This window comes from Rhinichthys klamathensis, unplaced genomic scaffold (assembly GCF_029890125.1).
Source record: "Rhinichthys klamathensis goyatoka isolate OS25496 unplaced genomic scaffold, OSU_Roscu_1.1 h1tg000221l_1, whole genome shotgun sequence".
Taxonomy (NCBI): Eukaryota; Metazoa; Chordata; class Actinopteri; order Cypriniformes; family Leuciscidae; genus Rhinichthys; species Rhinichthys klamathensis.
The window spans coordinates 1,095,079-1,113,059 of NW_026606745.1; the positions used below are offsets into that span (position 1 = coordinate 1,095,079).

The 17,981-nt window shown below is 38.4% G+C and overlaps 1 protein-coding gene across 2 annotated transcripts in view; it reads right to left on the reverse strand.

The window, feature by feature from the left end:
• brf1b (BRF1 RNA polymerase III transcription initiation factor subunit b) overlaps positions 1-17,821 on the reverse strand; it is a 69,930-nt gene extending 52,109 nt beyond the window's left edge. Inside the window, exons 1-5 of one of the 2 annotated variants that reach the window (XM_056264432.1) lie at positions 17,713-17,821; positions 16,928-17,128; positions 11,743-11,823; positions 5,575-5,748; positions 694-725 (exon numbers count right to left, since the gene is read on the reverse strand). In XM_056264432.1, the coding sequence (XP_056120407.1) occupies positions 694-725; positions 5,575-5,748; positions 11,743-11,823; positions 16,928-17,108 (468 nt within the window). In that variant the 5' untranslated portion in view covers positions 17,109-17,128; positions 17,713-17,821. Of the gene's footprint in view, positions 1-693; positions 726-5,574; positions 5,749-11,742; positions 11,824-16,927; positions 17,129-17,664 lie in introns of both variants that reach the window. The other variant, XM_056264433.1, reaches the window with a different exon arrangement.
• Between the last annotated feature and the right edge of the window lie 160 nt (positions 17,822-17,981).

The following is a 17,981-nucleotide window of genomic DNA, read 5'->3' on the forward strand; positions in this document are numbered from 1 at the left end:
AGATACAGTTCAGTGGACAGCTGAAGGTGTAAAAATAACATCACACCAGTGCTTAAGCACCAAAATGTCTGACCCTAAAATAACTGCTAATGAAACCTAAACGGTATATATTGTCATAAAGACAGTACTGTCTATGATGTTGTTTAATAAAGCAACAAGGCACTTAAAAAAGCAGTATTATGCTATTGTTGTAAAATCACTGGACCATGGCCTTGATTGTCTTTATCAATAAGATCAAAGATGCAATTCTTGTGCCAAGTAATAGTTGGGTATGTGGGTACCAAAAACAATAATATAGAATTCTTCTTATGTGCAGTCACAGGTGTGAGTATAACAGCTTCTTTCCTGAAATATCCAATCAGATTTCAGAAATACAACATTTTGGCATCTGCATTTATATCTATTGAAATGTCAAACTTGTTGAAAAAGTGGGGGGGAAACCTGGCCTTTCAAATGAACAGAAACTTTGCAAGTATATGAGGTGGATGGAAGCTGGATATCATCATTTCTGACATGGTGTCTGCTTGCCATATGCAAGATAACATACAGCATTTCTTTCATATGTATATGGAGGGTATACAATTTTATTTAATGGTTGAACATCATGCAACTTAGCAAAGCTGCTTATATTGCATTGTTATTCAGAGTATTGTGGAACATATATGAAAGAAATTTAAATGAAAGGGAGCAAACCTGTAAAAGATCACTCAGGTCCAGGAGCATGTCTGCACATCAGTTAAGGAAGGAAGGGAAGGATAATACAAAACAAATGGATTATATCATAAAAATGTTTAAAAGGTGTGATTAAGATCTAAACATCTTTGTCCAACTACATAGCTAAAAATAAGAAGTAAATTATGCTCCTAAATTAATCCTGGTCACAGTGATTAATTAGGCATCGGACGGCTCTGTAATTGTCACTGGAGGAGTTTCGACTTTCACTGATCACCTCTTTACATCAATGGGCTTCAGACAGGATCTCCTTATCTCTGCAAGAGATTCACCCTGACCATCTGTTACTGCTCACCTGATTGGCACACACACCTGAGGCACGTGTCTCCATGGTGACTAATGCCCCCTTTAGCACAGAGATTAGCATCACTACAAGACAAGCTAATCCCACTTTATCAGGAGTCTGACGGCCTTGATCAAGAGAGTATTTATACAATTATGACTGAAATCAGTGATATTGATAACTGTCTTTATCTCTTGAATACTACAAGACTCATGTCTCTATATGGTTTTTAAATCAAAATGTAATGCTTATGTCTAGGACAGTGGTTTCTTAATCTCTTTCTTAGTTTCATAATCATATTTACACAGTCTGAATCATTCCCTATCCCCTGTATAGTGCACGACGTGTCATTCACCATATAGAAAATAGTAAATGTGTGAACAAGTGACCAATTTCAGCCACAGCTTCATCGTCTATTTATAGGGCGGGACGCTTTGGATTCAAGAGAGCATTTGATTGGACAGAAAATCTGATGAGAAGCTGAAGTGCAGAGTAATGTCCTCAAAATCATTGATCCGTATTAGTGGAAGTGAGAGACTGTGAGTTTTGAATGCTTATATCTTTTGTCATTGTTTTGGAGCACACTAGCTTATAGATAACAGTAAAGCTAACATATTCATACTAGTAAAAGATCACACTATTTCATGTGATTTCTGATTTCAGATACTGATCTGATACTATTTGATTGTGATTTGACTCCATTGTTCTTGTTTAATGCTGTGACTCCTCCCAGAATTATCAAAAACTATTAATCATTTTTTAGAGAAATATGATGCATTTATTGAAATAAAGTTAAGACTTTACCATATACTACAAGACTTGTAGTGTCCACTATATTTGTAAGATGCATGCATTTGAAGGGCTCCTTGTCTTTAGAACTGGCACTTATGTATAAAATGTACCAGTAAGCAACAAACCAAGAATCTCAGCATGATATGCCTCTGAAATCATGACCTGTCAGCCCAACAATCGACAGATCAGGTCAGTGAAGCTCATTGAATCAATGTTTCCAGAACAAAAGTCAATCTTCACCTTAGAGAACCTGGTCTAAAAAGATGTACTGTTCCTAAAATGCACTCCAAAAATGTTAAATCACTGCAAATTGGCTAAAATGAACAAGGAAATGCTGAGATATTTGAAAGAAGCTGAAGTTTAATAATCTCACACTTAAAAGTGAAAGTCAAGATAATTCTCACATAAAGTAATTAGTATACACTTGTCCAAAATAATTATGTGTATCATATCACAAAGATGCATGAGATAATTGTAAGGATGTTTGATGAGGCAAAGCAGAACACATTTAAAGGAATGGGTTTGGCGGTCTGTAAAGAAGTGAACGACTTCTTTGTGTTTCTGCTGTTTAGCGTGAAGTACCGAATCTTTGCATGCAACTGAAAGAGCCCCACCCAGGGACAGGTAACAATTCTCCTTTGGCAACTCTAAACGGTACACCAGGTACCCAGACAGGCCTGACGCTACACAAAAGCAGAGCGGAAAACTGGGTGTGACCCAAGGAGACAGATAGGAGGGTGCTTGTAAGTCTGTCTGCTTGTGAGACAGAGAGAGAAAGCAGTGGTGTAACACTATCCAGGCATGCTGCGTTGTAACACAGGTGTGGCGAGTCTCAAACCCACATCATTTTGCACAATTATTTTGACAGGTTGGGGAAAAACAACCTTAAAATTTGTAACAGGGAAATTATATTTTCCTTAAAAACCACTAGCTCCATATTTTCACTACAGTAAAGGGGACATGAATTTTTAGGTTAAAAGAGTGTCACTTCAATAGCTTTTGTACAGAACCAGGACGGAAACTGAAAATCTTCTTCTTCTTTTTTTTTTAAATGAGGGAGTAGTGGCTCAAAGAGCGACTTGCAGGGCTTCTTTTCATGATTTACTCCAGGGAACATCCTCTGAGATTCCAGAAGGTGCAGTAAACTCTCTTCCTCTTCCTCTCTTTTGCCTCTGACAGTATATTTTAGCACTATTGTTTTCACATCCTGACACATCCCTTCAGACCCTGAACAGGGTTTTCCCTAGGGAAAGCATGGACTGGTAAAAGAGACTATTTTAGACCAGAATGAATTTCTACGCTGGTCCAGGTTGGTTTATGCTGGTTTGGTTCTGTTCCAACTTCTGATGAAGCATAGAAAGGAAACACTTTATTTTGATTGTCCACTTTAGACATTCTAAGTAACTTTGCAACTACATGTCATCTAACTCTCATTAAAGTATTAGTAGACTGTCTGCTTAAAATCTCCTAACTCTTTATTTTGATGCGCCCCAACAGACATTCTGCTGACTATAAGTAACTTTGCAACTACATCAACTTATTCTACTTACCAGAATCCTAAAACCTAAGCCCAACCTAACAGTCTAGTACTAATATTCTAATGAGAGTTAAATTAGTTAAAACACAGAGAATAGACTGGTCACGTGACTGTGACCTGCTTGATGTTCAAAAGAGTAAAGCGCAATAAGCTGCGGAAAACAACTCTTTGTCTGACACACACACACACACACATGTAAACACAGTCAGTTGTTGTCTTAAGTGAACTTAAACAGTTGGGTAAGAAATCGGATGTGAGTCAATAGGATCCGTGACAGCAGCCTAATACAGTACACCTGCTGCTGTCGGTCAAACAACAAAAGAGAAAGAGAAAATCACTTACTGCTCTTGACTGAATAACTTTTGTAGCTTTAATATGAATCAATGTATATTTGATTCATGTGAAGACTGCAGTTTTTAATTTTTTATATTTGATTATCAAGTTTCTGTATTGTTTTTTACTTGATTGCTACTGTTAAATAGACCTAATGTAGGCCTACCTGAAAAACTTAAAGCACTGTTTATTTAATTTGTTTCGTTGTTTTATTGTATTTGTCCTATTGTTTGGATTGATTTGTGACATTACTTTTTATGTAATGCGAAAAACACTGCTCTTCACTTTCTGAAGTTGTAGTGATGCTTTCTTTTCCCAGAAAGAATGTAAAACATTTTATATACAGTATATATACATATACACTCACCGGCCACTTTATTAGGTACCCCATGCTAGTAACGGGTTGGACCCCCTTTTGCCTTCAGAACTGCCTCAATTCTTCGTGGCATAGATTCAACAAGGTGCTGGAAGCATTCCTCAGGGAGTTTGGTCCATATTGACATGATGGCATCACACAGTTGCCGCAGATTTGTCGGCTGCACATCCATGATGCGAATCTCCCGTTCCACCACATCCCAAAGATGCTCTATTGGGTTGAGATCTGGTGACTGTGGAGGCCATTTTAGTACAGTGAACTCATTGTCATGTTCAAGAAACCAATTTGAAATGATTAGAGCTTTGTGACATGGTGGAAGTAGCCATCAGAGGATGGGTACATGGTGGCCATAAAGGGATGGACATGGTCAGAAACAATGCTCAGGTAGGCCGTGGCATTTAAACGATGCCCAATTGGCACTAAGGGGCCTAAAGTGTGCCAGGAAAACATCCCCCACACCATTACACCACCACCACCAGCCTGCACAGTGGTAACAAGGCATGATGGTTCCATGTTCTCATTCTGTTTACGCCAAATTCTGACTCTAACATCTGAATGTCTCAACAGAAATCGAGACTCATCAGACCAGGCAACATTTTTCCAGTCTTCAACTGTTCAATTTTGGTGAGCTCTTGCAAATTGTAGCCTCTTTTTCCTATTTGTAGTGGAGATGAGTGGTACCCGGTGGAGTCTTCTGCTGTTGTAGCCCATCCGCCTCAAGGTTGTGCGTGTTGTGGCTTCACAAATGCTTTGCTGCATACCTCGGTTGTAACGAGTGGTTATTTCAGTCACTGTTGCCCTTCTATCAGCTCGAACCAGTCTGGCCATTCTCCTCTGACCTCTGGCATCAACAAGGCATTTCCGCCCACAGAACTGCCGCTCACTGGATGTTTTTTCTTTTTCGGACCATTCTCTGTAAACCCTAGAGATGGTTGTGCGTGAAAATCCCAGTAGATTAGCAGTTTCTGAAATACTCAGACCAGCCCTTCTGGCACCAACAATCATGCCACGTTCAAAGTCACTCAAATCCCCTTTCTTCCCCATACTGATGCTCGGTTTGAACTGCAGGAGATTGTCTTGACCATGTCTACATGCCTAAATGCACTGAGTTGCCGCCATGTGATTGGCTGCTTAGAAATTAAGTGTTAACGAGCAGTTGGACAGGTGTACCTAATAAAGTGGCCGGTGAGTGTATATTGGTTATATAATTTTCAGTTTTTAAATATATTTAAATATAATTTACATTTATTTCACACACTTCAAGCATTATCGTATTGCGTATTGAATTTTTTAACAAGTTATCACACATTGCATTTTTCTTCAATATTGTTGATCCCTAGTTTGAGCTACAGGAATATTGCCTATTAAAGACCTAAAAGGTCAAAACATTTACTCTTTCTTTCTAAGTTGGCTAAATCCTACCTAATTTGGATTGAATGTGCACACTTTTCTCGATGGATTACTATTCACAAAGAGTTTCACTTGGGTTTTACACCCTAGGGATCATTGTGGGAAGGATACGTGGCGTTCCCTCTGTCCTGCAGACCAGGTAGAGGCAGGCGGCTATGACGTGTGTCATCTTTCGCCCTCGTGTCAAGTGCTTGCTCACAACCATCTTGAAGAAATTAAAGGCCGTATCCAGGCAGTGCTGGTTCAGCTGCAGCTGGCTGCCGAGGTTGTGTATCTGCCGTTTCCCTAGAGACAGGACACACATATGCATCAGATTGAGCAAACATACACACATGCATACGCACACGCTTGCACACCGAGGCATGACTTCACACGCAGGTGTTTGGTTTTCCAGTAGCACTGATGTCATGAGAACGGTGCACAGCCAGACAGGCTTTTAGTGGAGCCTGGAAGTGAAAACGGGCAGAAAGACAGCTGTTTTACGTCCTGTGTGAGGCTTCGTCCCTCTTCCCCCTTCTTTCACAGTCGTACATTTACTCCTTCACAGATGATCTCAAAACAGGCCATGTTGTAATTCATTGGACACATAAATCAGTCTGCCCTGAAATCCCATGGCGGCCCTCGATGTGTTTAGCATATTAAAATCCACATTAAAAAAACACAGTCCAATAGTCTATCTGGCAGAGTTCTGTTTACTTAATACATCATTTAGCAAAAGACCTTGTTCACCCAGACAGTGAAAGTCTCCTACATTGTAAACAATGAGAAAGATTTAGGTTGCTTCAGATGGAGTTGATGAGTTTCACAAGTCCAGGTTATTAATTATGCTTGAAATTGCACACATAGACATGTTTATAAGAAACAAATGCTTTCATCGATCTGTCCTCTAAATGTACAAAATGTGTTAATGAATTCAGCAGATGCTTAGAGTAGACGCATCAACCTTTTCTTTGGCCTAGGGATTCACAAACCGGAGTCTATGGACCCCTAGGGGGCTGCAAGTGGGTCCAAGGAAATTTTCAGGGAAAACTTAAAAAAATATATATATTTCTGCCTTATTCTATTTTATAAATACTGGTTGTAAATAATGTTTAATCATGATTACTGTATTCTATTGACAGTTTGTCCAATGTGCATATAGTTTTATATACGTAGTTTACCTTTTAACTGTACTTTTCTATTGGATTTTGTAATCCCACTATATCTATCTATCTATCTATCTATCTATCTATCTATCTATCTATCTATCTATCTATCTATCTATCTATCTATCTATCTATCTATCTATCTATCTATCTATCTATCTATCTATCTATCTATCTACTGTATCTATCTATCTATCTATCTATCTATCTCTCTATATATATATATATATAGCTGTCTTTATACTTCAGGGAGGCGGTCCTTCCCATCATATTTGGGGGTCCTTGGTATCAAAAAGTATGAAAACCCTTGTTTTAGCCTACGGTATAATTAACATAATCACTGAGCCACAGATGTTAAAGTCGATGTTGGACTTTTTGTGTGGATCCCAAAAGCTGCAGTGTCAAGTGTCGTGTTGGCATGCCAAGGGCAAATATAACTCTGAAAGCTTTTAAGAGCGTAATCCCTCTATTCTGGAACCACTGTGTGCCAACCCTTCGTTACACACTCCCGACCTGTCTAATCCCAGAGTATTTTTCACGCTGCACATGCCATTGGATTAGCAGCCAGGTCTGCAGTGACCTCCCTAAATGACAGCAGAATTGCATAACTGCTGCAACACTGCAGGGGCATGAGACACCTTTATATTTAATGAATGAGATCTTGTGTTTGTGACCACAGGGACACTTTTGCCAGTCGGAAATGAGTTTACCAGAATCTTTTATATTAACTACAACTAGCAGCCAGACATATTCATATCCACTTTTATGTCAATCATTTAAAAAAGTCTTTAAAATATGAGCAGATGTTTCTGTGATTAATAGTTGAAGAGTCATGAAGAATCATGAGTTTATACAGTTGGTGACCTTGATTCTCAAAGTATTTTGAGACTGTGTTATCGCTTCCAGCTCTGAAAACGCACCAGTACAGCCAGCTGTAATGGAACAATATGTGAATTTAATGCCACAAAACACATCGTTCTCACAGTTCCTCTGATTAACACACAAGTACATATTTACACAATGCCGTGCCTTATATTTGTTCAATCAACACACACCTGGAATCCAAAGACATTCATCGGGGAGCTCTATGAAATGGATCAACAGTAATTATGTCTTGTGTGATTTTAAGCGCAGATGCAAATGATGTCAATTTATTTAGCGTTCGGGATGTAACTGGGTTAGAAATTAATGTAAATGAGATAAGTAAGGGATAATGTACATCCAGCTAGCCTGACAAGCCAGACCCACATCAATATGTTGGGTCTGGGAACACACCATTGGCAGGGCTCAATCCGAGGGGCGGGATAAACGGTTGTCTTTCAAATTCCCTCTGCACGCAATAGGTTTTCACGTTTGTTTTCAAGTAGCAGGGAATTCACGCGGAACCGTCGCAACTGCTGTCATTATGTTAAGCCCACCCACCGACTCTATACATGATGTGATTGGCCTGACTAGAGTTTGGTTTTTCCAGCTCGCAAGCCAACGGAGAGTTGCTAGACGACCCTGGTTGCAAATGGGCTCTATGCACGCATAGCTTCCGCGTTTGATGCAAGGATGCTCTTGCGTTTCCGGTTGGGGAGATTTAAAGCGGAGGAAAACCGAGGAAAACGGGATTATGGCAGAGTCTTCAAAATTTACTGTCCTCTTGTCTTTGAAACGAAACTTTAATACGTTTAGATGTAATTTTATATATAGTTATGTTTATTTAATCTAATAAACAAAGAAGCATAAACAAAACGAGGGGTGTCTGTTTTGTCTGTTTTTGTGACTAACGTTTCTTTAGTATAGCAATAGAGTATAAAAACCAATATAAATCCTCGGTATAGCATTGGACTCTACGATCGGCGGAAGTAATCCAGCATCCTTAGACCTTCACCGGCAATACCGCCGTGCATAGAGCCCATTACGTCTAGATTTCTAGGCTAACATCCAGCCGGTGGTTCTCTCAAAATAACCCCCGACAGGATGATGAGGACCCCGACGCGAAGTGGATGTTCATTATCCCGCTTATTACATGGCTACTTGCCACATAAGTAAATAATTAGACACAAAATACCATTCATTTCAATGGTGAGCGGGCGACTTCCGGCGGCACGCGCGACAGCGACCATTGGCGACTAGATGGGGCGTGTCTGGCGACGCGACAAAGTTGAGAAATTTTTTAACTTTATGCAAATGAAGAGCAATTTTCGCGAGCGACAACCAATAGGAGTGGAGCGCACGTGATCCTTCTCCTCAGCCCCTGAAGTACTGCTGGAACCGGACTTCATCCAGCCGCAGTTGCTGCACCAGCCGGTGGTACTCGCCGTGCTGTCTCCGAGCCCGAATGGTCTCGTGAACCCAGATAGACCGGCGTTTGCGCTTATGCCGTAGATAAATGGCCGCAACGAGAAAAATCGACTTCTGTGTCTCGTTCATCTTCATGCTTCACTACAGACGTTTTTATGTACGGAGTATATTTATATTTAGTATTTTCCCTCCAGAAATTGTGTTTTTTAGCGGCAAGAAAGCTGATTCGCTGTCTTTTGGATGTCATACTAGTCAACCAGTAGTGGGAACGCCCACTAGCGACCTCATCGCCAGCGACTGGCGACTTGCAGCGACAAAGTCGCGTGTAGTGTGAACGGGGCTTAAACGGACATTTAAGAGTACGGTATACGGTACGGTATACAGTCATTCATACCACTTATTACACAGCATTTCGCCACATAAATAATTATGGGGATAAGATATATTGATTTCAGATTAAACTGTTTTAAAATCGTACCTGTTTGTATATCATAATCCAACAGTGTACAAAACAATAGTCACAAAATGGCAGCAGCTGCGTTTGTATGAAACAAGAGAGAGCGAGTCAACGATACTGGATGGCATAATTAAATAACTGTACACAAAATAATGATTCGACTGAGTTTTAATATTTTATTAGCTCACCAAACACAAAAAACTTCCACGAAGAAAAAACGTTCCTAGCATGCGTATAGCACTGCTGACTTCAGTGACCCGGATCTGTTTTGAGGTAGTACCCCAGAGTGCAGTCTGGACGATGGGGCGGGGCGACACTTTTAGGCGGGGCGACACGTGTCGCTCCGCCCACCCCCAATTTAATTGGTTTATAATACCGCAATCTTATTGGTGTAAACGATTCAGGTCTGAGCATGCGCATTCCTTTATGTACAATTTTGTGAATGATTTGGCCGTATCAAAGAAAAATTAAATGCTAACTTTAATCGTATCTTATTATCAGTTTACCATTTAATTTTTGTTAATATCTATTGGCTAATACTTTATTATACTTAAGACACAGTATAGATTAAGTTATTGTTTAAAAACGAACGCTTGGTGACGTTACTTGTACTTCAGGGAGATGTTTTACATTAGATTAGTTCGTCATTCACTTGGCATCTTCATATTTCTATCAGGATCGGTGGATCAGCACAAACTCGGGATTTTACGCAAATGATGATAATTGACTGTAAGAATGTAAGCAGCTGATTTTAAATTCTAAAGCATGACCGTTTTTTGTTGTCATTTTTTTAACGAGATTGTCCAATGCTTGCATTATTTGGTACAAAGTGTAAATAAAATGTTTAATGGCAAACACGTTTCCTGGTTGATTACCTGTTCATACAATATGAGGGCCTATTGGTTCTGTAAAGCCTTATGTTATATTTTTTAAAGATTCATGTTTTCTAATAAGTGTCAACCGGTTATGTACGACTGTCTATCTGTGACATCAGGTAGGCTATATTAAAAATCCAATTGTTTATTATTCCACCATCGCATTGCATGTTCATGTTCATGTAGGCTACTGGATAAAAATGGTTACAAATATTAACACTCACATGTAGGCTAGCTGCATAACCATAAAAAAAACATGCTGCTATAAATCTGTGCAATTATAATAGGCTGTAATAAAATAAATATAAAAATAAAATAAAACACACTTTCGGATTTATCCTTTGTTTTACTGAAATACAGGGAATTATCATAATTTGTGTAAAATCCCGAGTTTGTGTTTATTCACTGATCCTAATGGAAAAACGAAGAAGCAAACGAATGATGTAAAATTAAGGAGCTCTGCATGACATGCGGAAAAATATTGTCTAAATCAGCCCACATAGAAATGATCTCTCCTTTGATCTGCCAGTAATTTCATGCAGTCATGCTCATTGCCCACCAAAAGTGGCACTGACTTATCTGCAGGGTAAATTAATATAGTATAGCTAGGCTAAATCTCAAACAGTGTATTATTTATCAGCAACATATTTTGTGATATCGCCAAGCCATAAAACTGCTCAATATTAAGCTTACAATATGACTTTTTGTAAAGCTGCTTTGAAACGATGTGAATTGTAAATACATTTTGACAGTCACTTCATCTAACTTGATTCGTAAGTTCATCAAAACATTATCCAATTGATCGTTACTGAAATCGCAATGGTTATCACTTAATATAGTACGGCCAAACAGCGTCATAGATAATTCATAAACTCGTACATAAAGGAATGTGCATGCTCGTGCCTCAAGGGTCTATGCCAATAAGATTGCTGTATTATAAACCAATAAAATTGGGTGTGGGCGGAGCGACACGTGTCGCCCCACCTAAAAGTGTCGCCCCGCCCCATCGTCCAGACTGCACTCTGGGGCTACTCGTTTTGAGCGGTTGTTATCTGGGAATAACTTACCGCTGGATGGCGCTATTGACCAATCAGAATCAAGTATTCCACAGAGCCGTGTAATAATGAAACATAATATTGAAGGAATATTTATCTAAATACGAGAAGACTGTGTGATGCATCTAATGCCATATTTAATTATATTAGTTTTAATTACAGTCAATCATTTGGCTTTGTTCCAAAATATGTGGAATATAATGCAAGATACCTATGGGGCTACTTTTATTTCACTCCTTTCCCATTCACTTTCATTATGTGGAAAAGAGTGTCCAGGGCATTCTTAAAAAATTCACCTTTTGTGCTGTACAGAAGAAAGTCAGTCATACGGGTTTAGAACGTGTAAATAATGACAGATCTTTTAATTTAGGGGGAAATATCACTTTAAGTTTTAAAAACATGATTATTTACTGACTGCACCTACACACTGCTACTGACTAATATAAAGGTGCCCCTACCGTTCTGGAGCGTCTGAGCTCGCGATTCTTTTCCCAGACTTGTGTGGAACCCACTGCCCAGGACCGGAGCTTTGGAAGTACCTAAAAACAAAAACAAAAAAACAATGTATTATTGTAAATAAGAATAGGTTTGACTTACAGTATATAAACAGGTGTATAAATACAAGCCTATTATTACAGGTGACAATTTAAGCTTTTAAATACAGCTCTATAGCACACTCCAGTGGCTGTTTGTGTGAATAACCTACCAGTTGCCAATGTCTACTGCACTTCACTCTACACAAGTGTTCCTATTAGCAACCAAAAGGGATTGATTGACACCCCTGAGACTGATAACCAAGTATACTGATAAACAAGGAAACAGTGACAGGAAATTAAACACAACAGTATTTCGCTTTGCCTTTATGTAAAATATTGCCCAATTATATATTTCTCTAGCTAGTGCAGCTTTGGTCAAATCATGGCACTGAATGTTAGCTTCTGCTTTGGGTATGTTACTGTTACATATCAAATCCCCAAACTGACATGCAGAACTAATGATATTCCACAAGCCTCTCTTCGTTTGCTTTCAACTGTGCGAGGTGTATGGAAGTTATATTACCACTGATCCACAAGGTCTGTTTATATAATGATGAACACCTAAAGTTCAACATATATAATAATACATTTAGTTAAATCCAAAGTTGTAATGAATTTTAATTTCTCCAGGTGCCATTGTAGGTACGCTGTCATGGCTCTATACCACAAATGATCACACAATGGCTTGGTTTCACAAACAGGAATTAGATTAAGCCAGTATTAGGCCTTAGTTCAATTAGGATATTTAAATAGCTTTTATAAACATGCCTTGGGAAAAAACATGGTGTGCATCTTGAGACAAAACGATGGCACGGACATATTTTAAGATATGCCAGTGCAAGTTGCTTTCAGTTAAAACAGCGCCTCAAACATGCATTTTAGTGTGGGACTAGGCTTAAAACTGGTCTGTGAAACCAGGGGAATATGGAATATGTTTTAATCCTGATATCAGTGCATATTTTTAAGTTGAAAATGTAGTGTCTATCATTAGTGAGGATCATATACATCCATGTGTGGCTACAAGTTGAACAACTGCTGTGCGTCTCTGAGGGCTTCCTGTTTCTCCTGCCACACCCGAAACCAGGCAAGACTTCCATTAAAAAAAGGAAATTATTCATTGGTTAGTTCTAGAACTATCATATCTAGAAGTCTTGCATATGCTATATTTCTTAGAATATTGTTTTCTGTTGAACGATGTCTTGTAGAATGACATCAACTTCCTTTTTAAGCTGAATGTTGTTTTGACTGACCATACGGGAAAAGAGAATAAATTCTCTCTCTCAGAGACCTGCACGCTGCTGGTTGACTGGTCTGCGAAAGAGATCCCCAGTGAAGAAAACTACATAGAGGTAGGATTTTGAGAGGCAGGCAATATAAATCCTGTCTGGTTATGCAGCAGTGTTATTGTTAACTAAAATTATTAAAAATTGGTTACGCTTCCTTTTACAGTATAGTACTTACGTGTACTTACAGTGTACTTACCTAGAAAGTACTGGCTAATATAATGGGTTAGGGGTAGGTTCAGGGTTAGTACCTAGTTATTACCCAGTAATTATAATTACTATAATAAGTACACAGTAAGTACATGGGTAACAGGACTGTAAAAGGAAGCATTACCAAAAATTGTTCCCGCTAATTTAAATTAAATATAAATGTTGGCAACTACACTGTTGCCAACATTTATATTTAAAAAGTTGCTGTCTTAAATTAAGTACAATCAACTTGGATATTTAAGTAATTTTAATTTAATTACATTAAACTAACTTTAAAAAAAATGTGTTGAGTCTTGTATATCAAAAAAGTAGAAAATTGCTTAACTTTTTTTATTGAGTTACAGCAATGTAAAAACATATGTTGTCATAACTTATTGATCATATTTTTTTTACAGTGGAAATTAAATAAAATGTCTTAAAACTGAAAAATTAAAGCTAAATATAAAAACAAAATAAAAATGACAAAAAGCTACTAAATTACTCAAATTTAAGCTAAAATCTAAATAATTTTTAAATATCAGCGCTAAATCAAAATATTAATAAATGCCATAAATAATACTAAAATAACACTGGTAAGCAGCTGTATTCAACATTATCTGATGTTCTCTGAACTAGGTGACGGTAGTGAGAGATACACCCCGCACTACTGAAGAAGCCTGGCTGGCTCCTCTTGCTTTAGTAATAAATCCTGATGCTGTGATGATGGCATGTGTGAACTTCTACGGTTTGAATTTCTCATTGTTAGCTCTGTATCCGCACTTGTAGGCCCAGCGATCTGCCATCTCTGAGTGGCAGATAATGTTCCCGAATCAGGCACGCTTGGATGCGATGTCTATCTCTGACGCCAGGCGAATGGGATACACGGTTGATTCCACTCCAAAAAGGGTGGTCTTTCGCTCTGCCTACAATCAGCCATATTCAACAGTCACAGCAGGTGAGATTAAAATGAAAGGGATTGTTCACCCCAATATGAAAATTCGGTCATTATTTACACATCCTCTTGTTGTTCCAAACCTGTATGATTCACTTTCTTTAGTGGAACACAAAATAAATATATTTTGAAAAATGTCTCAGTATGCTGCTTCAATGTATATGTAATAATGAGTGATTAATAATCAAGGATAAGCATTTCTACATAAATCATTTCTATATTCAATGAGTGATTCAAATATACTTTTAATCATATGCTTGCTGTGAGTGTTAACCAGCTGCTTTTAGGTACATTCTGATGTGACCCTCAACATGTGTTGTCTATATATCTGTTTCTAGCTGACGAGTTAAGGTTTCAGGAGTCCAACTATACGTGACTTCATCTGATTTACAGAACTGTACCTCTTTCATGTGTATTTCTCTAGAAACTAAAGGGAATAGTATCTGTACTTCTTCCTGAGGAGGGAATGTATTATCGGTATGTTTTGGTAGTTTGTCCTGATGATAGTTAGCTCAGGCCCTCTTCAACCTTGGAGAAACTGTGATTCCCTAGTGCTTTTGTGTGTACGTTGGATGTTCTGTGCAGGTCTTGTATGAGCTATGGGACACTTCGGCATGCAACAACAGACCCGAAGACGCCTTTCTCCGTCCTCCGAGATCACCGCAGACCTAAATCTAGGAATCGTGCGACAACTATCTTGACTAATGGGGACATACTCTCCTATCTATCCATGTGTGGAAATTTGCTTAGACTATGGTGTTCTTAGCCAATCAGAATGGCCTACAAACTCCTACGAGTCTTGAAGCCGACTTCTGCTGATGAAACGGCAAACTATCTTCAGTAAATCTTTTCTTTAATTTATTATAATTCTGACTCCGGGTCTTCATTCATCATATCTGGTTCTGGGTCTTTAACTGTTTACCCCTAACAATTCTTTCAGTTATTTACTTAGCGAGTCTCACACATTCACTGAAAAAAGCTTACTTGAGCATTGCGAAAGAAGGTGGATAAATGTATGTATAGATTTTCTTTGTGTGTGTGTGTGTGTGTGTGTTTTCGTGAACTATCCCTTTTAATGTTAATTGTGCAGGTTCTACCATGATAATAGAGTTATGCAGGTATGGCATCACTTTGTAGGCCAAAACGCGAAAGCGAGTTAGCATTTTAGTACTTCCGGTTCCATCGTCCCGAAGTTAATGGGTTTTTTTAATGGGGTTGTGGTTAAATTGCTGAAATCAGGTCTGGGGTAAACACAAGCTCAAGACACTTTCATGTTTTATTATACGATTTAAAATACATCAGTATTACCCCACTTGTGATTTCTCTAAGCTCTTTAAAAAGGCTACAGCGGCTGTCGAGGAGATTTAAACGTCATCACGCCGAACAGGTAAACTCAGTTCGCTTTTACAGCCTCGTTATGCTTATATTTGTGCTCTTATAAACTATTCTGGTTTTTTTAGATAAAAACTGAAAGAGTTGTTGGAAGCTTGGTAATGACGTTGAAGTCAAGCAACCGTGGTGTAGTTTGTTTGTAGCCTTTAGCTTTTTACTTCTGGCGACCGCATTTAGGCTTCAAAATTCATAAAAGTTGTGTTAGTTAATCTGTGATAATTATCAAAAACGTGCAAGTATCATAAAAATTTGTTGATCACAGAGCTTGTTTTTAGCGATAATCCAAAAGCCTATGGGAAAATCCTATTGGGTTTTGTCGAGGGAACCAGTGTGATGCTAACTGCCGGTTGGCCTACAGAGTGACGTCATACCTGCACCACTCTATGTCTCAGGATTTTTAACCTTGTTTCCTCAGATTGACAGCATTGCTGTAGAGGTGATTCATGCTACAGGCGTAAATGGGCGGTAGTGATGCTTGACACATCTGTGGCATGTATTATAGGTAACTCATTGGCCATGTTTCATTTCTGATGCATTATAGAACTAATTGTTGATGAACTATGAAATGTAAATAGTATCTTTAATGTAAATAACAGCCGTATAGACGTTCAAGCTGCATAGGCCGTACTTTTCTCTCAGTCTTGTATCTCTATCAGCCCCTAGCTCATTTAATGGAGTGATTTTGCACTGGAGAATTTCTAAAGTCACGACCCTGCTGGTGCAGGAACCCTTTGGGTTTGTAAGCAAGAGCATTAAGCTGGGTGTGGATGCTCAGCTCTTGGACGAGGCCACCAGGAAAGATATGGGTTACATCATATGACAAATTGAGAGGGACTCTGTTCTTCCCTGGTATTGATAAAAAAAATGATAATTTTATGTAAAAAAATAAATAAATTGGATCCTGTTGATTACCAATTTCCACGTTCACAGATCCAAATACTGAAATTCTAGACCTCTATTTCTTGTTTGTATGAAAGGAATCAAGCAATACCAAATCATTTTAAATTGTCTAAAAAACTAAATATTTGCCTTTAAGAATGTTACCTGTTTACAATTCTTTTCCTATTTTTAGTGACGTATAATTCTCCAAAATTGTCATTTTTTCCCATTATTTTATTGCTTTTAAATCACCCTTTTTTCTTGTCCATTGTTACACTGTATATTGCTTTCAGCGTTAATAAAAATGAATACATTAATAAAAATGAAAAAGACAGGCTTGGCACTGGTGCCCCTCCAAACAGGTGGATGATGAACCTGTGTTCAGGCTCAATTGAAGTTGAACCACTCTTACCATCTGCAGATACAAACTGGCCAACTGCTGAAGACACCCCTCCGCTGTTTTCCACAAACTGAACCTCAGAAACGATGATATTATCCTCCAGAACCGAACCACAGGCTGTGCAGACCGCACTCCCCCGGGATGGGTCTGTGTCGATGTCTGCTCCACCACAGTTCTTACACTGACGGCTCATACTGGCAGGAAGATTCAGACCTGAGGAAGACAACATGTACAACATTACTGAACAAACGTTTGGCAAAGACACACATCATCTGCATCGTCAGTTTATTATCATTCGGACAGCATAATAATAAGATTCTTCATAAAATTGTTTCATAACATGTAATATGTTATGGCCGATATAGTAACCAAACTGCGTCCAGACCGGGATTAGAACTCGGGTCGCCGGCTTGCTAGCGTAGCTGATATTCCGCTCTGCTACTCAACAGACTACGCGCGAAACACACACAATGCTCAGTTTAGCCATTTTGACTATCGTTTATCACATAGTATTTCTTATATATTAGGATTCATTTCAAATTAGTATTATCTCTAATGTATATTTATAGTATATATAAACCTTGCTAAGCTAATGTTTTGATATGATTTATATGTAAACATATGCTACAAAATGAAAGCTAACGTTAGCTTGCACAAGACCTGTATGATACGATCGTAAACATAATACACACAGCTCAATGTATTGCTTTATTTTTTATTTCATAATATACAGACGCGCATAAATATACAAGTAATTTTATGTTATTAACGTTAGCCTTCAATAGCAAACCACTCACCAGTCAAAGGAAGTAAAGACTTGACTTAAGATCAAACAGTTTAAACCGGTATCCTCTTATAGTTAGCTTTTCACATAAACTATTTAATTGGCAAGCATTGCATTTCATTGAGCAACATGTCTAGAAGATATGTTAAAATATTTAATTTTATCTAATAACACCATTACAGTTCAACCAAGGCTATTTCTACCCAACTAGATACGACATTATGGGCTGTTATAAAAACTGAATATAGAGGGGTGGCCACTATACAACAGTTCCTTGTTTAG